The sequence below is a fragment of the Trichosurus vulpecula genome, chromosome 1 (assembly GCF_011100635.1).
Source record: "Trichosurus vulpecula isolate mTriVul1 chromosome 1, mTriVul1.pri, whole genome shotgun sequence".
Lineage (NCBI taxonomy): Eukaryota > Metazoa > Chordata > Mammalia > Diprotodontia > Phalangeridae > Trichosurus > Trichosurus vulpecula.
Window position 1 is genome coordinate 286253204 of NC_050573.1, and position 23607 is coordinate 286276810.

At 38.8% G+C, this 23607-nt stretch overlaps 1 protein-coding gene across 1 annotated transcript in view; it reads right to left on the minus strand.

Moving 5' to 3' along the window:
* The window catches only part of SLCO5A1 (solute carrier organic anion transporter family member 5A1), a 184791-nt gene extending 161445 nt beyond the window's left edge, over positions 1 to 23346 (minus strand). The window contains exon 1 of the mRNA XM_036758213.1: positions 22341 to 23346. Within this exon, the coding sequence (XP_036614108.1) occupies positions 22341 to 23346 (1006 nt within the window). The remainder of the gene's footprint in view (positions 1 to 22340) is intronic.
* Between the last annotated feature and the right edge of the window lie 261 nt (positions 23347 to 23607).

The window sequence follows — 23607 nt, forward strand, 5'->3', positions numbered from 1 at the left end:
AAACCCCAAAATGGGGTCATGGAGAGACAGATATAACTAAAGCCACTCAACAACTGCAGGCTGAAAAGATATAAAACTGAAGACATGAATTATTTATTTCCTCAACTCCATTTCCCATACCTGTTCCATTAGAGGGGTCAGAATCCACCCAAAATGAAGAAAGTAGTATAAAAGACAACTTTGAAGAAGAAAATGTATTCTCTGTGGCCCCTTCCAACTCTATTGTGATATGATGATCTATGGTATGTTGTGGAAGTTTTTTGTTTTGGTTTGGTTTTGGGGAAAAGTTTTTTATCATTAAAAAACAAAACAAAACAAAAAGGATGCAATTTTTATTAGGGAGTGCTCATTTTTAAAAATTTCATTCATCAAAAAAATCTAATTCATAAAAGACATTAGTTAAATACACTTAATAACATTAAATTTCTCTTCTCATTTGTGAAATGTCACTCTCCTCTCTCTTTGCCCAGATCTTCAATGCTGCTCTGACAGCCACACACTAATGCTACTAGCATCCAGATCAGGTGAGCCCCTGGTAACTAAGGAGTCATCAGGGTATAGCAATTCTCCCAACTGAAACTTACCTGCACTTGAATTGTTGTTGTTGTCACTGTTGAAGAAATCCCTTCACTCAGCAATCTACTGATAGCCACTAATGAGTGAATTAAGGGATCCCTTTGCTGCTGCTTGCTTTGAGAGACGTTCAAGGAGATATCGATCTGACTATTGAAGGCAACTCAGTCTACCACGACCAAGCTTTGCTATAAATAGAAGACATAAAAATATATTTGGCAAGGAAATACCTACATCTGAAATGTAACTTTGCTTAGGAAAAAAAAGCTCTTTATCCTATTCACATACTCTCTCAAATGTAAAATTTCCCAATTAATCAACCAGTACTGTATTTATTTAATGCCTACTAAGTGCAAGGCATTTTGTTGGTACTATTATTAAAATTGCATAAGACAGAGTAGCATGGTGGTTTCTCTCTTTTTCCTTACCTATAAAATGAGACAGTTGAACTAATTTCTTATTATCCTATCACATGAAGAGCTGAATGACAATCAAGAAGTTTCAATAAGAGTTTGATAAAGTGATGTGCAACTATCACAAGGACATATATGATTGTGAAATGAATGGGACAGGAATTCAGAGGAGAAAGCAAACACTAAATTGCTGTGGGGAGCCTTCAGAACAGAGCAGAAAGGATTTAAGTGGAATCCTGAAAACCAAGAATCTGTACATATAGCAAGAAGAAGGGAAGCACTACATGCAGAAAGGATGGAATAAGAAAAGAAAAAAAAAGTCCAGAGCCAGGAAAGCTCTAGACATATTTGGCTGGAGATGAGGGTTTGGAAAGGTAAGTAGTTAAAGAGAATGCCAGAAAGGTAGACTGGAGCCAAGTCAGCTATGCAGGGCTAGAGACAGAAGTCAAATTCTCCATCCAAAATGGGAAACTCTTGAAGGTTTCTGAAGTAGAGAAGTGACATCACCAAAGAGAACTTTAGGAATATTGATTTGGCAGCACTGTGCAAGACAGATCAGAGGGGTAAGAATTAAAATTTCTTTTCTACTTCATCGTTTGAAGTCAGTGCATCAGCTGCAATTACTTTCATGATCTTTTTTCTTAAGCTTATCAGGAGATAACCAAGCATCCCATGACATGATGTTTCTCATTGCCTTTAGGTACACATGAAACCAATTCTAACTCCTTTATTCTGTCTAAAGAGAACCAGTGAGCTGTTCTACCATTTAATAGCAACTGTTTTATGTATCTTGATTTCATTCATAATGGGAATGAAATATTTCCATACTTTAGTTCCTCCAGTAGGAAAAAAGAACTCACATTTAGAGTAATAAGAGTTGCATTAGTATTTATCTAAAAATTGTGTATTTTTTATTACTCCCTGCCCACTTTCCTGCTCCTCAGGCATTCAAGGCCTTCCACAATCTAACATCAAGCTACTATCTCCACCTGACGTGCAGCTATAGTCACCTGATCAACTCTAGGAACAAATGTACGATCCTCTCTTTGGCATTCAAAGCCTTTTTTAACCTGCCCCCCTTGTATCTTTCTAGTCATTTTACATTTTACTCCCCTGTACTACAGTGATACTGACCCCCTTGTAGTGTCTGGAACAAAACACTCAATCGCCAACTATGAGCATTTTCACTGGCTGACCCCCATGCCTGGAATGCTCTCCTTCCTTATCTCTGCCTCCTGACTTCCCTGCCTCCAGGACTCAGCAAAAATCCAACCTCCTACAAGAAGCCTTTCCTAATCCCCCTTAGTATTTCCTTCTTTTGCCTCCCCACTATTGATTATCCCCAGTTTATCATATGTATATATGTATGTGTGTGTGTGTGTGTGCGCGTATATATATATATATATATATATATATATATATATATATATATATACACACATGCGTGTATCTTGTTTGTACATAATTGTTTGTTGGTTGTCTCTTTCATTAGACTGTAATCTCCTTTAAGGCAGAGAATGTTTTTTGCCTTTCTTTGTATCTCCAGTGCTTCACAGTGTCTGGCTCATAGTAGGTGCTTAATAAATGCTTGCTGGCTGGCCACTATTCTATACAAATTCTCTGTTCTAATCTGGCTGATCTACTCCCTGTATATTAATCTTTCTTTGCTCTATTTGCATACCTTGAAGGCCTATACTTTTCTTCCCCTATCTGAATTCTATCCATCTATTATGTTCCATCTTCTCTTTAAGGCCTTTTTTCTCTGAGTAATACAGACCAGAGCAATTTTTTTTCTCTGAACTCTTACAATAACTGTTATCTGCAGCACCTACTTGGTACTCATTAACATGCCCTGCCTTTCACTGTATACAGGCTAGGTCTAAGTATGTTAACATATTAGCAACAACTCAAGTAATGGCATGAAGATATCATCTAAAACATGCATGACAAGAGGGTGTCAAAAGGAAGGTAATTTATGATGTGAGAAGAGTAAAGGACAAGAGAGGGAGAGCATGAGTGCTTCACCTGTGTCCACAAAATATCAAAAGGACTAGTGCTGGATGGATTATTTATAGAGGACTTACAAAAGTTGACCTGGATGAACAGGCAAGGAGTTAATGCTTTCTGTACTAGTAGAGGGAGTACACACACTGATGAGGTCATAGATCCATCGAAGTATGATATGATAATGTTATGTGTCCTTTTTATGTCTATATATCTTCTCTTTCCAAGCAGAAACATACACTTGAGTTCAATATCTTTGATTTTTACTTCCTATATCTGCCTAACAGAAGGTCTTACCTGTGTAATTGGGTAAAGAGGAAAGAATTCTAGGCCTAGGGTCAAAAGAAACTGGGTTGCTAATCCCAGCTCAGACATTTACTGGCTGTGTGACATTTGGCAAGTTGCTTTACTCTCTGAACTCCAGTATCTTTATCTCTAAAACAGGGACAACAACACTTTTACCTAATTCAGGGGTTGTCATAAATAATTGTATTCTGTACACCTAAAACTATTATGTTAATGTTAAGGTTTTTATCACCAATTAAAATGGTACCTGGGAGGCACACTCAAGGACCCTAACATCTCTGTAACTCTTGGGAGTACGGAGCACAACAAGGTCTGTTCAGAGGAGATTTTGTCCCAAAGCTGCTTCTTCTCTATTGACATCAAGCTCTGACTATTGCAGTACTATGTTTTTCATTGCTTCAAAGGCAGTCAGTTGTAACTAACTTCAGTTTGGCATCCTACTTTGTACCCTAAACTCTGTTAACCTGTGCCTCCCAACTCCCAAGGCCACTATTCTCAGACTTCTCATTCAGTACCTATCATTTGTTTCCCTTATTAGAACTGAGTTTTGGGTAAGGTTATTTTATTTTTAGAGACAATGGTAAATTAATAAATAATCCAGTAGGCACAAGACATCAGAGAAGGTAAAAGTTATCTGAATCATGTAGCACAATGCGTGATCAACTGTATTGAAGTGAAATTAAATGAATTGAATTGAGGTTAGAATACATGCTACCTAAGGTCCTTTCTTATTCTAAATCCTTTAACTCTGTAATTTTTCCTCTATGTTTGAGATGTCCATCTCCATCTGCTTTTGGGACATCTCAAATGAATGTCCCACTGGCTCTTCAAACCCAATATATTAAGTCAGCCCTGTGAACTAACTTGTCCTGATTGGTGAGTGATTCACATGGTCTAGCATGTCTAGCCAGCCCTAGCCATGCTCCAATTTACACACAAGCCATCTTGCCTGTCCCATGCTTGGTACCTTTACTACAACTCTTCCAGGAAAGGGTGTATCAATCTCCCTTCTGGCTCTACATTGCAAGCTCCTTGAAACCTGTGAAAGACAGGTTTGTCCTTGCTATAAATGCAAGGACAAATCACAACTCCAGAAGATTGATAAAGAATCATTCACTGCCTGCTAACAGAGAAGTGATTGACTAGAGGTATAGAATGAGACATACATTTTCAGACACAATGTTTGGATTTGTGTTGTTTGACTACACTTGTTACAAGGATGGGGGTTTTGAAGGGAGATAGTTTGGGGGTGAAGGATAGAGATCACTAAACCAAAAAGAAAGAAAAGTGGATTAGTGAAACATCAAGATCATAGAAGAGGGCAGAAAGAAGTTCAGAAGAGGACAAAGAAAAGCAGGGAAGTGTTGAAACTAACCATGTTAAATAAATAAAATATATAAATTTTTTTAAACCTTTGTTGTTCATAATGGTCAGTCAATAAATATTTATTAAGAGCCTACTACGTGCCAAGCACTGTGCAAAGAACTAGAGATACAAAAATGAAAAAGCCAGTCACTGCCCTCAAGAAGCTTACAATCCAATGGGTGAAGACGCTGGAGTTTCACAGTATCATATACAATCTTCTTCTATTCTTCTGTGTATAAGGAAATGTTCATGCTCATTTGATATTTGTCAAGTTCACAATATTTTTTTAAAGAAACTAAAAGAGGTTAGTAAATTGACTTATGCCAAATTGTTCACAGGGGCAAGGGGGGGGGGTGGAATTAATACCTCTACATTCTTTTTATTAAATGCTTTTTGAAGCTCCCCTCTCCCAAAAAAGAAAGATATAAGCTCTTTGAGGACAGGGTCTGTCTCCCTTTTGTATTTGCCTCAATAGTGCTTGGGACAGACCCACTATATAAATGTGCTTTTTTTAATTCATCTATCCATTCATTCATTATCTTTCCTCTTAAACATCCTCTTTTTTCTGGTTTTGGTACCACCATTTACCTTCTCTCCCATGCCTGTAACTCTGAGGTTATCTTCTCTTTCCAAGTCCTATCAATACTACTTCCGTAACAACTCTCAAGACCAAGCCATCCTAGCTCTATATTCTATATTCTCACTGCCAGCATCCTCATCAGGTCCTTATTAACACCCTCTCACAGTATTGCAGTAGCCACCTTCTTGGTCTTACTACTATAACATGCTGGAATGATTGTTTTTCTTATGCACAGATATGGCCATGTTATTGTTATTTCATCACTTAAAACTGTTCATGGCTCCCTATTTGTCTACCAAGTAGAGTTCTAAATCTGTTCCAGGCCCAGAGTAGGCCGTTAATAAATGCTGCTTGAGTCAATGACTTGTTGACTTTCCATCCCTAATTCCTATTACACTCATCTATAGACCACATGTTCCAGTTAAACCGGACCACTCAATTTTCTACGCCTTTGCTCAGACCATTCCCTCCCTATGCTTGAAATATTCTCCCTCTTTACTTGTAGAATTCTTTCTCATTCTTTAAAACGTATTAGTTAATAATAATAACCAGCATTTATATAGCATTTTAAAGTTTGCAAAGCACTTTATATGTTTTGCCTCATTTTATCCTCACAACACTCCTGTGATGTAGTTGCTGATTTAATCCATATTGTATAGGTGGAGAAACTTAGAAAGACGTTACCTGACTTCACCAGAGTGACACATCTAGTAGTTTCTAAGGCAAGATTTCAACTCAGATTCCTCTGACTCTGATTCCAACAGTGCATTCATTGTCCCTTATGATCTTATGAACATCTGTCCTAGATTAATTGTGAGAGGACTTACATTTTCTCCCACTACCTCTGCTTTGGATTTCTCCCCCCTTGCTATATCCTTTCCCCTCGAACACAATGCTACCTGGGACAACTTCTCCCACATATGCACCATCCACATATCTCACCATGGGGAATGTTTACAAGGGACAGGGGAAGGGGAAGGGGGGGAGAAGGAGCCTGCTAAGGCAATCCCTAAGGACTATTTATCTTTTAGAAAGCCTAGCATTAGCATCATAATCCCCATATTACAGATGGAAAAACAGAGGCTTAGGCAAATTAAGAGGTTTATCCACAGTCAGGATGCTACTATAGGGAACAGTTAATGACTCTAAGTCCAATCAATCACTTAGCAAGTATTTATTAAGCATTTATTTTGTGCCAGATGCTCTGCTCTGGGGCTACAAAGACATAAATGAAATTGTCCTGCCCTGAGATAGTTTATATATAATATGGGGACACAACACATTCTAATTAAAAATTATACAAAATTAGTACATACAACATAAAAATCAGATAATTTTGGGAAGGTAGATACTGACTGCTTAAGAGATTTGGAAAGGACTAACAGAATACAGTGTTTGAATTGAACTTTGAAGGAAACTACAAATTCTAAGAGTACTGAGGATAGAGTGTATCCTGGGCAGCCTACAGCCTTACAAGGTGGCACTGGGCACAGAGATGAGAGATAGAGTATCCTGTATGAAAAATAGCAAGAAGGCCATTTGGGCAGGACCAAAGAGTGTATGAAGAGGAGGGAGCTTGGAAAGATGAGTCCAGTCTTAACTACTTAATACCACCCTAGCATAATGAGAAGAGAAATAATTAAGTTCGATGAATCTATTTTATACATGCATTCATTCATTCATTCATTCAGCATTTAATGTTGGCTTGTACAAAGTAACACACAAGGCACTGGGGCAGGTACAAAGTTTAGATAAGATACTGTCCCTATTTCTAGGAAGCTATAGTCTAACAAGAGGATATGGAACCAACACAGAGAGCTATGACGCAAATTGTTACAAGATAGATACACTAGAGTTACAAAGAGCAAAGTGGTCCTTTGTTGCCAAACAGGGAAGGTTGATGAGGGAGGGGAAGCCAGCAGAAGGTTTCCTGGAGAAAGTGATCTTTCCCTTCTCAGACCTGCCATAATACTCTGTATTTATCTGAAATAAAAACACTCAGTTCAAAAATATGTATTAAGTACCTACACTAGATAAGGCAATATTGTGTGTACAAACACAAAAACAATATGGTCTCTGCCAGCAAGTATTTATATTCTACCAGAGAAACTTAAATTCATGTGGTAATTATTTGCGAATTTTTGTTGTAGTTCAGTCATCTTTCAGTTTTTCAGTCACGTCTGACTCTTCTTGGCCCCATTTGGCTTTTCTTGGCAAAGATACTGTCTGTAATGGTTTACCATTTACTTCTCTAGCTCATTTTACAGATGAAGAAACCAAGGCAAACGGGGTTAAGTGACTTGCCCATAGCCACATGGCTAGTAAGTATCTGAGCCCAGATTTGAACTCAAGAAGATGAGTCTCCCTGACTCCAGGCCCAACATTCTATCCACTGTGTCACCTAGCTATCCCCTAATTGATCAGGGGAGGGGGAGGCCCTGAGGGATCTTGCTCTCTTTCAAATGTTTGTGTATAAAACATTTCTCCACTTGGCATAAACTTAATTGACTGAAATAATTCCAAAAAGGAAAAGAAAAAGTATAAATAACTAGATGACAACAGAATGATAAACAATAAAAAGGCTAGTCATTTTTTTTCCAAAACACAAACCCCATGATACAACAAATTCTTTTTTTTATTGAATTACTAAATTAACAGACATAACTACTTAATTACTTCAGTGGGTATCTGATTGAGAGCTGCTAGATGTCATTTCAAATTGCCTCACCATGGAAGGGGCAAAAGACTCCTGTAAAGAAACAGGAGGAAATTAAGACAGAGTAATGATGAACAAATAACATTTAAGAGTTAGGGAAGGTCTCAGTGGGAGACCACATGACTGGTAGTAAGCTTTACTAATGACAAACGTGAAAAGATTATTAACCATCAAATTAAAATCATAGATGATGCCAAATAAAGGAGGGGAAGACAAATTTAAAAGGGATGGCAAAATAGTAAGTCTGAGTCTTCAACCAATGAGGAAGACCTCAAATTATAGCACGATGTGTCATTTGATGTAATAGATATGTTTCTAGAAAGTTCCATGCACATTAAATGTTTGTGGATCAAATAATGGGTTAGGTATGAAGTAGTCCCCAGTTTACTCAGGGAAAGAATAAGTTCCCAAGTCAGCCCACAAAATCCTTTTTTAACTGTGACCTGTCCAGCACAGCACAGAACCTAACCACAACATGCAATAATGTTTCTATGAGAAAATGCATTCAGAATTTCAACCTCTAGCCAAGGAATGGTGATGCACATTTGTAGTCTCTGAGTCTAAGCAGACTAAGGCTGGTTATTGCTTGAGTTCAGAAGTTATGAACTGCAGTAGCTAAAGCCAATTGAGTATCTGCAAACAATATGGGGAGTCTCTAGGAGCAGAGGGCCTTCAGGCTGCTTAAATGGGGGCAAACTCCCTACAGGATAAACCGAACAGTTTAAAACTTTTGTGCTAATCAGTTTTGGAGTTAAGCATATTAGTGGTTGCTGCGTTTCCAGCCTGGATCAGATAGGGAAACTCAAAAACAAAAACAAAACAAAAAACCTGCAGCCCTTACAATAAGAACAGGAATTTATCTCTCACCTACTGGAAATAGGTGTCTTTGGCCTAGAGCAGGGATTCCAGCAGGCGGGAATGAGGACAGAGGTGTCACAGAATGAGAGCTGAGGCCTTTCAAGAGAGTAACCCATTATTCCCTTTCCAGTGGCGTGGACCAAGGACTCCAAGTCAGTGATGGGGAATGAGGGATGCCTGGAGGATAGGTGTGGTTGTTTCAAAAGGGTCACCAGTAACTCCTGACACTCTTGCCTCCCTTACCAAGGTGACTGCCTTTTATCTAGGTTACTCTCCTGTCTAATGGTGAAGACAATTCTCATGATTTTCTAAGTCTTTCTTTTTTGTTATTCTTAATTTCAATAGGAAGTTTGGCAACCAACCTAATTCAATTCCACTCAAAAACATTTACCAGGTGCCTACTATGGGCAAGGCACCCAAGGAGATGAATTTTTCTGGCCAGAGAAATTAATAAAAGTGGTCTGAATAATGTGAGGAGAAATTATATGTTGACTGGTGTAAGGATAAGTCCCTATCCTATACCAATGAAATCATAAACCTTTTGAAGAATGTAAATAAATAGGAAACATAGTAAAAAGGACTCCCTACCATGCCCCTTTCTCCACCCATCAACATCCCATCTTTTTCTACTCATATGGTGGGTATTCGTACATAAATACCAAAAAAGAAAAAATAAAATATATTTACATTTCATAGGAAAAATCTATTTTCTGGGAATTCCTTGGTGCCTAAGATAAGGACTAGACCTCTTAGACAGAGGAAGAGAATAAGCATTTATTAAGTACCTACTATGTGCCAGGTATTATGCTTTACAAATTTTATTTCATTTGATCTTCATCTTACAGATAAGGAAGCTGAGGCAGATACAAATTAAGTGACTTGCCCAGGGTCACATAATTAGTAAGTATCTGAGTGCAGATTTGAACTCAGGTCTTCCTGGTTCCAAGCCCAGCTCTCAATTCACTGCACTATCCAGCAGTAAAAAAAAAAAAAAAAAAAAAAAAAAAAAAAAAAAAAGGAGAGGCTAGGAAACTAGTAGTAATGAGATGCTACATAATGATTCAAATAAAAGAAAGCCTACCTCTTTAGGTGGTGAGGGTTTCTAAACATTTCTATACCTTAATATCATGCTAATTGCACATAGCCACAGAACATTACAAAATCTCCTCAGTGAATTCCACGGCAATATGAAAGAAACTAGTCAAACCACTAAAACTAAAAAAACAAAGTGCATGAAAACCACATATTGCCCATACCAAGACACTGAGCTATGACACCAGTCCTTTGAATGAGATCCATCAAAATGTCAGTCTTGAACAAGTGTCACAGTGTAAAAAGTGCTGTTGTAACTTGGACCAAGGATTGAGTAAGAGAAGATCAGGTTTGATTGTATTTCGGTAACTTTACGATGCTTTCAATGATACCATACTGTTTCCTGTCACAGAAGCCTCTCTCTTTATAATATTTTCTCAACCACAATCTCAGAACAATTAAAATTACAAAGAAAATTCAAAGGGCAATAAAAGATTTACAAGAAGCGTATACAGATCGTGGCACATTAAAAATGACAATTTTTCATGAGAAGTATCATATATGACATTACTAAAGACATGAAAAACTAGTAAGGAACATGTGCCTTTCAAATGACAAGAACAAAATACCAAAGTGCCTTATTCCTTTTCCCATCCCTCGTAGCCAGTATTGCCAGCTGGGTCAGCAATGACGCTGGGACAAGATGAGAAAAGTTGACTAGCACTCAGATAGGGGCACAAGGAGTGACTTTAGGTTATATGCAAAGGGAAGAGGGGAGGGAAGAGGGGAGGGAAATCTCAAATAGAGGCATAAGGGAAGGGAGCAAAACTTATGGCAACCTGTTATTTAGAGTGATTGTTCTATACAAAGAACATAAACACCTGCATGAGGCTTAAGTATGGTGAGAATGATTTGTGCGCAAACTCTCCGATGTGAGCAAACTCTCTGCTGAATCCTTTTGTAACATGAGCACTGACTCTATCCTGCCTTTCTAGATTTATGTATATCAGGTAGCTATATACATCCATATACATATATACATATATATGCAGGGGGAAAATAAGTATCTCACCATACTTAAGCCTGCAGAGTAGCCAGTCACTCTACACAGCTGGTTGTCATAAGTTTTGCTCTCTCCTTTATATGACTCTACCTGAGATTTCCTTCCTTCCTCAATCCCCTCTTCCCTTTGGTGTAGCCTGAAGCCACATCTTGCACACCCATCTGAGTGCTAGTACCTGTATATATAAAAGGGCTACCAAAATGATTAATTTTGAAAATGTGTAATAACTGAGTACAAGTTTATTGGGGGAAAGAGAAATCGTTGAATCTGGAGGCAAAGGATCTAAGTCTGACTTCTGGCCCTGCCACTGAGGCATGTCATTGAACTTCTCTGGGCTTAATTTCATCATCTCTAAAATGTGGGGCAGGGCAGCTCTAAATTTATGCTCTGATGATCATAAGTGGCATCTAAAGGACATGTAATAACCATTTAACATTAAGTATACGAAAAGCTGTTAACCCCACAGAGGGAAAATAATTATTTTGGTTGAAATCCAATTGCTAATGAAACAAGTATGAAAATTGTGGTTGCTATATAAAGAAGGGACAGACAAGTAATCTATCAGAATGTAGACAAGTCTCCTGGAAGGAACTGGAAAAGTCACCAAATCACTTGACTCAATTAAACCTAGTTTGAATAGAACATTTCATTGCCATGCCTCACCAAGGCCAGTTATAAGGTGATAATTATCAACATTATTATTAGGCAAGGATAATTATTGTGTTTTCTGTGGGCTATTACATGATTGGTTCCTAAAAATATAGCAGACACCTTTGCTAGTTGCTTTGCCTCCCATAAGGTACCTATGCACTATTTTCCAGTAATGGAAAATGAGCCAAGTAGCCAGCAACAAGCTGTCAGTGAGGCACAAACCTGTGTTTTTGAGGTATCAGGTTCCCATTGTCTATGAACAATCTATATCTACTTCTCCTTTGTAGTGCAAAAGCCAAGAAAAATAACAGTATCTGGGTGGGCCACCACCAGATCATAATGATTCTTATTTGTTTAGGCCTTTATAATTTGCATGGTACCTTCCTCACAAATCTGTTAAGTCAAGAATGAAAGGATTAATGTCCCCATTTTACAAATGAAGAAACTGAGCCTGAGGAAAGTTGAGTGACTTGCCCTCAGTGACATGGCTACTAAGTGGTAGAGCTGGGATTCAACCCCAGAAGTTGATAAAGTAGCCCTTCCTCCTCTTGGCAGGAGGTGGTGGGCTAGTGGTGCAGAACGAGGCATGCATCATCAAATATGACCGACAAGTTGGTTTATTTTAATTTAGCTGTATGAAATTCTTAGAAAAGAAAATTCAATGGAGATGGGGGTAGGGAAAGTAATATTTTTTAGGAAAGAATAATTTTTTAATCTTTAATCTTAACCTTTTTAGGGAAAGAATAATGTTTTTCAATTTGGTCTTTAAATTTTTTTTTCAAAAACTAATCAAAACCAAGTCTTCTAATTTGAGGGGTACTTTATAGCATACCACACTGTCTCCCAAGAGCCATCCACCCACCCTGAGTCACAAAGGTCTCTATAATTGCCATTTTTACTTACAAACTAGTAGACTCACAGAGGGAGACCTTGTCAGAGGCTTACAGGAGGTTTGTAGTCTAGAAAGAATTAAAAACAAAAAACAAAAAAAGTAATCTATGAGTTGCCCCTACCTTAGATAAGCATATAGATTCTATATAAACTTCTTTCCCCATGCTCCTTAGCAATTACATTTGACCATACTCCGAAGCTTTTAAGATAGTTCTCCAGAGTCAGTAGCAAAACCACATAATTTGGAAGCCATTTATGCCTCCACAGTCTTTGTCTTTCTCCTCCCTGCAAACAATCTTTACTTTGTCTGGTAAACATAAATACATGTTAGTAAGCGTAAAGGAGCATGAAGAAATAAATCAATTCAGGATTCACATCACCCAGAGGGAACTCCCTACAGAAAACAGAGTTTCAGCATTACTCACACTGCTCAGCCAAGAACATCAGTGTTTGCAATCTCTGACTTCATGAAATTAATATGTCCTGTTTTCAGACTGGCTCAGGTCCTGCCCAACAGATGGTCACCACTGTCAGCAGTCAAGAAAGAGTTATTAAATGAAGTTTTTGAGACAGATATACCACTCTGACAGGTAGAAAAGAAAAGGCTATTTAATTCAAACTGAGGACATAAGCCATTAGCACTTCAGGTCTGATCCATATTAATTTACAAAATAAATAATAACTTGCTCCATTAACATAAGGAGGATCTAGAGCTAGAGGGGGTCTTACAAATCACCTCATCCAATGCCTTTATTTTATAAATGAGAAGAATGAGGACCAGAGGAAATTAAGTAATTTATCTAAAATCATACTGCAATTTAGGATCGAGTGTGTGTTGAATTACAGATTGGCAGTCTACAAAGGTTTAATAGACATACTATACTATCATTACACAATAGGGACATCCTAAAGATTTGAGATCTAATGTAATGCTTGCCAAAATGGAGGTGGGAAAAGCAAGAAGAAAAAGAAAACAAAAAGATTCCTGTGGAGTATTTGTTTTCTTATATGGAAGTTCCCCAACTTTTTCTAGACTTTTGAGGTCAGCCTTCAAAGAGTACCTATAGAACTTAAGCAAAAAAAAAAAATCTATCCAGAAGGGGAAATTCTGGGAAAGGGTGGGGAAGGTGAAGGGGACTGGTGTTTTATAATTGATTATTACCAACTTTTTAAAGAAATAGTAACATCCTACCAGAGAGGCAGGGTGGCATAGCAGAGAAAGAGTTTGCTTCAGAGTCCAGATGCCCAGGTTCTAAGTTCTGCCTGTTACACACACATAATGTTTCTGTGAATCTGGACAAATCACTTAACCTCTCAGTGGCCCCGACAGCTCTAAGACTCTAATTTGCAGTGTAGGTGCTTATCTGCATTGATAGGGGGAAGTTTTTATCATCTAATAGCACCCTACACCAGTGAAATCACACATGTGTGTATATTCACATACAGAGCTGATGAAAAGTAACCTGAGAGGGATAGATACTGGCATCTGGGGGGAAAGACTTCTTACAGAAGGTAGATTTGAGCTGAGTCTTAAAGGAAGATATATATTCTAAAGCAGGGGAAAGCAGAGGGAAGACCACAGGCCTGGGGGACAGCCAATAGCATGGCACAGAAACTGGAATATGGAGCATTTGCACCTGTAAAATAGTAATAAGGCCAATATGGCTGTATTATAGCATGCATGGAGGGGAGTAATGGGAAAGAACATTGGAAAATTAGGAAGGAGCCAGATTGTAAAGAGCTTTAAATGCTAAATTTAGGATTTTATGTTTGATCCTAGAATAGGGAGCCACTGGAGATTTTTGAGAAAGGGGGCTGACATTGTAAGACCTAGTCTTTAGGATAATCACTATTGCAGCTATATGGACAATGGATTAGAGTGAGGACAAACTTAAGGCAGGGAGACTAATTAGAAGGTTATTGCAATGGTCTAGATGAAAGTTGATGAAGTCCTGAACTAAGGCAGAAACTGTGAGTGGAGGAAAGGAGGAAGTATAAGAGTTATGGTGGAGGGTGACTGATTAGATATGTGGGTTGATCGAGAATTATAAGTTGAAGATGACAGTACGGTTGTAAACCTGAGTAAGGGTGATGGTGTCCTCAACAAAACTGGGAAAGCTCAGGAGAGGTTTTAGGATAAAGATAATGGTTTCTGTTTTGAACATGCTGAGATTCAGAGGCCTAAAGGACACCCATTTCAAAACACCTAATAGACAATAATGATCCAAGACTTGAGCTCAGGGAAGAGACCAACGGTGCATTTATCATTCTAGGAATCATCTGCATAGAGGTTATAATTGAACCCATGACAACTGGTGAGTTTGCCAAGTCAAAAAGAATAGAGATAAAAGAGAGCAGGGCACAGGACAAAGCCTTGAAACACACTCACCATTAGTGGGTGTGACATGGATGAAGATCTAGCAAAGGAGACTAAGAAGGAGCAGTTAAACAAGCAAAAAATACAAATACAAAAACAAAAACGAAAAACCAAGAACAGTGTCATGAGAACCAAGAAAGGAAATAATATCCAGTAGGAGAAGGGAGTCAATGCGCATACATGTACATATAAATAGCAAATCAGTGTTCCTAAAAGAAGTGCTATATGGCATATTTGAAAAACTAAAATAAATTGATATAAACTATGTTCTGAGGATTTTATTTCACCCATTGAAATAATGAGGATGTCTTGTTGATTTATAAAACCAAAACTGGAAATCACAATTTTAAAGTTTTATGTAGTTAAAAATGAAATTAATTTCTTCACAGAAAATTACATAGAAAAAAGGTATCAGGAAGATTTTGTATCTTGTTAAAAGGTGCTGATGTCTCGCACTACACCTGTACCTACAGGCAAGTCATTGTAATTCAGTTCAATTCAGGTCAGTTCCCCTGGCAACAGAAATTAAGAGGCAGGAAGAAAACTGTTTGGTGCATAGGTATGTTTCTAAGACAAATATCAGTGATTATCTGTCATCTGCAAATGTGGAGACACTACACAAATAAGGAACATTATTCCTATTTTACAAATCCTTCAATAAGTGTGAAAAAGAAATAATAAAAGTTTAAGATATATGAGTCCCAAGGGCTTACCCTAATCAGCTAAACAATACTTCTTTCCATCCTTTCATTTAAAAAGAAAAGGCACATCTTAAATCTCAAGGCTCTGCCAGAATTGCATGTCAAGACCAAAACCATTAACAGATTGATACAGTCAAGCAATTCTGAATGATGGAAAGTCAAGGGTTGGACCAAATTGTCTGCAAAGTCCCTTCCAGTTTTAACACCCTATGGGTTTGTTTTGCTGTTTGTTTTTACAAACGTGAGCAATGATGTTTCAGACACTTGAAATTTCTGTAATTCTATTACAACCTCTTGGAGTTGGAAGGAACCTCTGAATCCAGTTGGTCTGCCCTGCTGAAAATACAAATTCATCTATTCACTTATCATACATGCTCTGAGCACCTATTCACACATCATGAATACAAATACCGCACCTGTCCATGCAGACAAAATTGGGCAACAGTATTAATTTCACAGTGACAAGTTTCCCTCTGCAATCAGAAACCCAGTTCTAGGGCAGCTAGGTGGTGCAGTGGATAGAGCACCAGCCCTGGAGTCAGGAGGACATGAGTTCAAATCTGTCCTCAAACACTTAACATTTACTAGTTGTTTGACCCAGGGCAAGTCACTTAACCTTGATTGCCTCACAAAAAAAGGAAGAAAAAGGACTCCAGTTCTGAGGATTTCTGATTTTACCATCAACTGATTTAGAACTACATGAAAAAGGAACCAAAGAAAGGCATCAAATGCTCCAAAGTAAAAGGTCACATCACAAGATCATTCATATTGATGTCAGAGCTACACTGCAGCATAAATCTGGTCAGTCACTGTAAGAAGTCCTCTGAGAGAACAGGTGGCATAGGTACTGCAAGGCCATACCAGTTGGATTTGCCATATTTTATTTTTGATATTTAACATTAAGCATGACAAGTCATGTTTGCAAAGGACATAGAACCAGAGCCAAAGTTTAAAATCTTAATTCCTACACAGGACTTACACTTTACAATTTTTCAGAAATGTGTAAGGCTCTATCACATAAAAGGTTAGGGCTCCTAGGAAAAACTGTGGTACATTCAATACATACAGAAGGAGCCAACAGTTAGTTTCTTGGTAATTTTGACTTTTAAAAAAATTATAACAATTTTCTAATATTCTTAGTACTACTGAATGAATGGATGAATGGCTGCCATTAAGCCAATATATGGAATATCAATCAGTCAGCATTTATTAAGTACTTACTATGTGCCAGTATGGTGCTTATCTTCCTGACCTCAGGCCCAGTGCTTTATCCACTGTGCCACCCAGTTGCCCCTAATACCTGTGGTAGCTATCACACAAGATTGCTATGAGGTTCTGAGGACATATACTTTGCAAACTTTAAAATACTACATCAACCAATTAATGAACATTTCTTTAAAAATAACTATATGTGTGTATCTGTTACGCACTATGCTTGGTGCTGGGAATACACAGAAAAAGGTGGCATGAGTTACTACCTTTAAAGAGCTTATCTTTTACCAGAGTGGGGCATGTGCGTGTGTGTGCACGTACGTGTGTGTGTGTGTGTGTATGTGTGTGTGTGTGTAAGGTTCTATCACATAAAAGGCTGAGGCTCCTAGGAAAAACTATGGTGTATCCAATACATACAAAATTAGCAGACAGTTCATTTCTTAGCAGTTTGACTGTTAAAACAATTATAACAATCTTCTAACATGCTTAGTATCGTTCAATGAATGGATGAATGAATCTTATTAGGCCAGAATACGAATCTTCAAAAGAGATCTTATTCCCAGGTCAATCCTCTTTTCCCCTCCCATGCCGAAGACCAAAGCCTGGTTCCAGCTCTAGCTTTATTCCACATCCCATTCCCAGAATACAGGTAGACCTAAATAGTACTCCTGGGTATATCAGGTGATCAACAGGTCCTTCCCCATTAAATTTGATTCCTTCCATTTTTTTTCTTTCAATTGAGAAGGTGAATTAATGTACACTTCCACAGTTCATGGGTTATCCAAGACAAATACATATTAACATAGAAAAAGCTCCACTAGCCAAGATAGGGACTAGATCTGTGATTTTTCATTTATACAGAAAGCTCCTAAATGAAATGACTCTTTCCATCAACCCAGGTCAGCACCTTATAAATCTAAGAGTTGCTTAGCGTAGTAAGGGATTAAATGACTTCCCTAGAATCATAAAACCACTATATGTCAGAGGCTGGTCTTTCTGGGTTTGAGGCCAGCTCTCTATTCAACCCATCAACCTGACTCTCTGAGGAGAACTACGCTGAATGAGATTCCAAGGTAGCAAAGCTACTACTCAGAGAGGAACAAAGACAATTTAAAGGTGAAACAAGTTAATACTAAAAGGAATTCTGCTTGCCCAGCACCCATTGGTAAGCTCAAAAAAAAAAAAACCGCTCTCCATGGCTGCTTTCTGTCAATGAACTTTGTAGAGGTCACAATGTGGTACTACTATGGTACTGCAGGAACCAGTAGTAATTGACAAACCAACTGAGAGAACAGCCACTACAAATAAAATGGCTCATTTAGTGAGAAAAGCCACCTCCACCCCACATAAAACAGGGCTGTTACAGTTTTACGTGTAGTACAAACACAAACCACACCTGGAAGGAAGGGCTACTAGGAATCTTTCCTATTCTGTCACACCTCCCCACTAATCATCACTCTATTTATGACGTTATACATGAAAACTATACACTGTGTCTCTGGTGCCACCAATATTGTTGCTAATTGCTCCCTTATAGAGATGATTGAGGGGTTATCCTGTCCAAGTGTGGGAAGGTTTTACAGTCTGTAACTCACTTTGTTATGAGAATGGATGGCAACTCAACCCAAGCCAAAACTAGAAATTCTGGTACCTGAGGGTAATTCAATTGGTTGAGGGATGACACAGAGGACAATCCATTCTAGTAAGGTGTGTTTGTAGCAGGGGAGGGGGCAGCCTATCTCTCAAGGAATCTAATCCCAGACCCTGTGGAAAGGCTGATGACCACAAACCTCAGGAAGGAAGCAGAAGGGGGAGGTAAGGTCGACAAGAGGCCTGACAGTAAGGGAAGGCAGTAAGAAGAAATGAATGAGAACCATGGGGTGGTAGAAGCCTAACTGGGTAGAGAACCAACAACAAAGTACTTGAGTCCACAGCAGGGAGAAAGCATGCCCTCCTACCAGATGTTGGTACTCTGGGTATAAAGCCCCAGTGACACTATCCTTAGCTATAGCTCTGTAGCCAATGTTAATTTTGGCCATATTAATAGTCATAAGGCACCACAGTAAGAATGAATCAATTTCACTGATTACTGTTGAGAGATGAAGGGAACAGATTTGGCCTTTTGCAGATTTCTTGTCCCAAGTATGTCCCAGACTCACAATCATCTCAACAACGTGGTTCAAAGTAGTTATCTCTGATTATTAATACAGACTCAGCTACTAATGTTGTTTTACAGAAGCACAGAAACCAAGCTGTATCACTTTATGCTGCTCTTCCAGTTGTTTCCAAACATTTCTTCTGTCTTCTCACTCTTTGGCTGCCCTCACTTCAGCTCACTAGAGAAGACCACGTACTAATTCTCAGTGGGGACTAAACTGAGACTTTGCAAGGTTTCATATATTATAGTTTTTTAAACTTATTTTATTTTTAGAAAAGAAACATGTTAATAAATTAATATCAGGAATTTATTCAAATAGTAACTTTGAGGCCATTCCCTGAGGTCAGCAAAAATAATCCCAATTTGTACATCTCCAGTCCATTCTAATGAACTAACTCAGAATAACCACTCTGAAGCATTGTAAGAATTTTAGTAATCAAAAATAATTAAATTTTGTTCATTATATTATACTAAGATAAGAAAGTAGACTATTATATTTTAGACAAAACTTAAAGAGGGATTGAAAAACATAAGAAGTTGAGATTAACCCTCAGTTAGAGAACTCAGTGAGACCACTACAATACCTTGTCACTAAAAGTTCCCCTGTGAAATATTTTTAAGGTGACATTTACTATTTTTTCCATTTACAAATAAAAAAACTGGGTCCAAATTTGCTTTCAACTTTTCTGTTTAGTTTAGGAATTTACCTCCTCTCTGTTATTTCTTTTTCTCTGCTTCCCCACATACTTTCCTAGTCTTGCCCCTTTTTTCTCTTTTGGTCTCTGTTTTCCTATAATTGTGGAGTCATTTTCCCTCTGCAAAAGCATCACCTTCTCTTTCCCCATTTGAAAATATAAGAATTAATACTAATCAAGATGGTTCTTTCTAATTTCAGATTGCTTTTTTAATACCAAAACATAATTGGTTAGTGCTTTACATATTTAGTAATAAAAACTCTGTATCTTATCTGTGATTACCTATTTTTTCTAAAATGACCTCCACGTATGAACATGGATATTTCAAAAGAACAAGATTAATCTCTGGACCTTTATTGATATTCAGGTTGCTCCAATTACTAAAATCTCTATCTACTTTTTTTTGACTTTTCACTAAAGGGAGCCCTTAAAATTGCCTTTAAAGGGCTTGGAGAATGGTTGCATTTCTGATCAAGGCCTCAAACAGCATTCTAAAAATTCTGCCCCCTTCTGTATGTGGCCTCACAGATCTGCTGTATGTTCAAACATGTTTCAGTTTCTTTGTACTTTGTGTGCCTAAGAATCTCAGTTCTTATAGGTTTCTCAAAGGTAAACGATATAAAAAGCCTCAGTCCAAAATTTCCCTAAATGTCTCAAAAAAAAAACCCACCACCACAAGACCAAATGCAACATCACTAAATAGCACACTTCCCTCCTTGTATATTACCTTCCATGACCCCAATTTTGAAAAGGCATAAGGAGGATTTTTTTTCTTTACACACTGGATGGAGTCTGTCACAGTCAACAGCACTAGGTGATAATCTCTGAAAGTTAATATAAGTATTCATATGTTAAGATTTACAGTTTATCAATAACAGACTTTTCCTCATTAAAATAGGCCAGTGAGATAGTTGGTACTAATATTATTGTTATTCCCATTTTACAGGACAAGGAACCGAGACTCAGAAAGATGGAGTGACTTGCCTGTGGTCATACATCTAGTAAGGAACTGTGATTTGAGCCCAAATCACCTGATTTCAGGTCTAGCACTCTTTTCACTACTTCTTTCTCCCTAGAGGTTAAAACTTCAAGGTAGGTTGTTTGTGACTTTGTACATAACATATTCTGGAAATACTTATCTGTCTGTATTTTTAGAGAGTTGTTATTTACATTTTCTGCTATTTAGGGAGAGGAAAAGTTAGGTCTCTGCCTCACAGGGCTTTTACATTTTGATAGTGATATATTTTCCCCGTTGTTAGAAGGGAGGTTCATTGCTGCCAATGGAATTAAATTTATGTCAATGGAATGTTTGAAAGACTGTGGGTGGGGAGGGGTTTCCCCTGTGTTTTAAGAGCAGTTTAAGGCAAGGGGATGAGTGAAATGGTTCTATACCACCCCCTTACTATTCCCCAGATATTTTCTCTGAAAATGAAAATAAAACCTAGGAGTGTTTGATATGATTAAACAACTGCCACACTTTACCTATAGCAGATTCTGGCAATAATTATCTCTGCTCTGGGGAAAAGATTATATAATCCGATTGCATCTGCATGGTTATTAGTAGCCTTTGAAATTTCCAAAACCCTGGCCTCTTTGTACATATAAATAAATAACTAAATCTAATGAATACTCTGGAGTATTAGGCCTGTTGACCTTCTAAATATAATATCCTGGTTTGGTCACTCCACAAAGGATAGTGAAAAGAAGAAAAGACTTCAATGAAAAACTTCCAGGATATTCACCTCCTCACCTACTCTTAACCAAATCTTCATATATAGGACTGAGTTCTGGAGTGGAGTGCTGGTACAGATACTCAAAGTTACCCTGTCAAAGAGGAATTGGGCTTCCAGTTGCACGGGCTGCCAGGGTTCACACCAGTCTTCAAGGAATATCACCTTATATATTCCTTTCTGCTCTCAGCAAAAGGGGGAAGCGGGGAGTAAGGGTGAATTTTGCAGCAGTTATACAGCTGAATATTAACATCTAAAAGCCACTTCTTGGCAAAAATATATTATAACTCAGTAGTCATAAAGTTAATGATTTTTGATCCAATTAAGTTAGTAAACTTGAGGTTGTTCAAGATTTTTTCCCAGAGGCACAAGTGATATACACTCTCTCTCTCTCTCTCTATATATATATATATATACACATACATACACACATACACATGTATATATGTATGTACGTGAATATAGCATATATATGTATGTATAGCATATATATGGCTGCAATAAAGCTAATTTCATTGCAGTTAATTTTTGCTTATCCCTGCTATTATGAGGAGGGATGAACTAAAAGCAACAAATAATGCAAAATTCAGCTCACTGCTGCACTCCCACACAGCCCCTTAGATCAGTTGTTTTGCAGCACAACTGACTGATCTGAGTTTCTCTAAAAACAGTGCAAAATAGAAGGGGAGAAGAAGCAAGGAGCATAACTTGAAGAGAAAAATCAACATCCTCATTATCATCTTCATTCACACCAATAGTCATCTGTGGTTGGGAATGAAATAATTAGTTGGAAAACTTATTCACTGTACCCTGGGTGACAACTCTCATTCCAGATTAACTCCCTGAAAACAGCACTAATGCTGCACAAAAAGACTGGGAAGCATCACCCTCAAACTAAGTCAAGTAGTTTGAAAATTTGTGGTAGTGAGGGGGAAAGGTGGCTTCTTAAAAGGAAACACGTTTTGGTCATTGGTTTTGAAGTTGGATACCTTTAAAGACCACAAGAATGCCTTACCTAGGTACAATGATGCATTTTCTTTCTTGACATTGTCATCTAAGTAGGTTGGTCCCAAGGTGTAAATAGGAGTGGAGCCCATACCAATGAGAACCTGTGCACCAATGAATAAAGCTACATAGAGCGAGTGATCGTTACCGCCAGAGTCCTTCCAACAGGCAGATGACTCCAAAAGGTCCCTGGCACTGCTGTTGCCATTCAAGCACAAACCCTCGTTGGAAACTGAGGAGTTCAGTTCTTGAATCTGGTATGGTGGAGAGATGAAATGAGGTAAAGAAAAGAGGGCAGCCCCCAGTGCAATGAAGAGTCCACCCACTGCGAGCCACAGAGGCCGCCTGCCTCGGCCTCCAAAGTAACTGATGAAAACAACCACAACCAGGCTCCCAATGTCAAAACAGCTGACCAGCAGCCCGGACTCCGAGCTTTTCAAGCTGTAGCGCCTCTCGATGGTGGTGATGACACTGCTGAGGTACCCTGAGACCATCAACGACTGGATAAAGGTCAGGAAGCACATGCAAACCAAAAAGCAACGAGAATCCGTCAAAACCACGTGGAGGCATCTTCTACCTTGTAGGGTTGCCAGAGTGGAGGAAACCGACAGGCCTTGGGTGGAGGAAACTGACAGGCTTTTGCCGATGGCAACCACGTGGTTACAGTCTAAAGTCCCAACCATCCCTGAAGAGATGGAAGGGGTGCAGGAAAACACAGTCCGTGAAGAGGCAGAGCAGCTGGGCCCCAGATGAACCTGAACCTGGTCTATGCATCGCCTCACCTCGGTGCCCCCTGAAGAACCATAAAAGCCCGATTTGGGCCTCCTAAAGGAGCTATACCTTTTATCTGCCCTCCGGGGGCTGGGGTCCTGCCCGCCAGCGGAGTTCAGAATTGGCAAACTCTTGGACCTACGGGTCTCATGCTTGCCCTCTTCCAGGGCAGCGGAGGCTGCTGTTCCCTCCTTCCGCTCTCCCACCTGAAGCTTCATTACGTCCTCGCCCTCGGGCGCAGCCATGGCAAGTCTAATTCAGATTAAGTTAGTGACTGACCCCACACAAGGACCCTGCTGAAGCTCTTCAGCCACCCTGCACAGGGCGCCAAAGCCGGGCCCATGCGGGAGCGCCGTGGGACCGGGACTGGGGGCCCTGAGCAGTGGGGCAGGTCATAGTAACTAGCAGACGGAAGTCAAATGCATCCCAGGGTCAGAGGGAGCCCCGCAGGCTCCGGGCCGCATGCCCCCAGCTGTCCTCCAATGAGCCCTGACTGAATACCACCT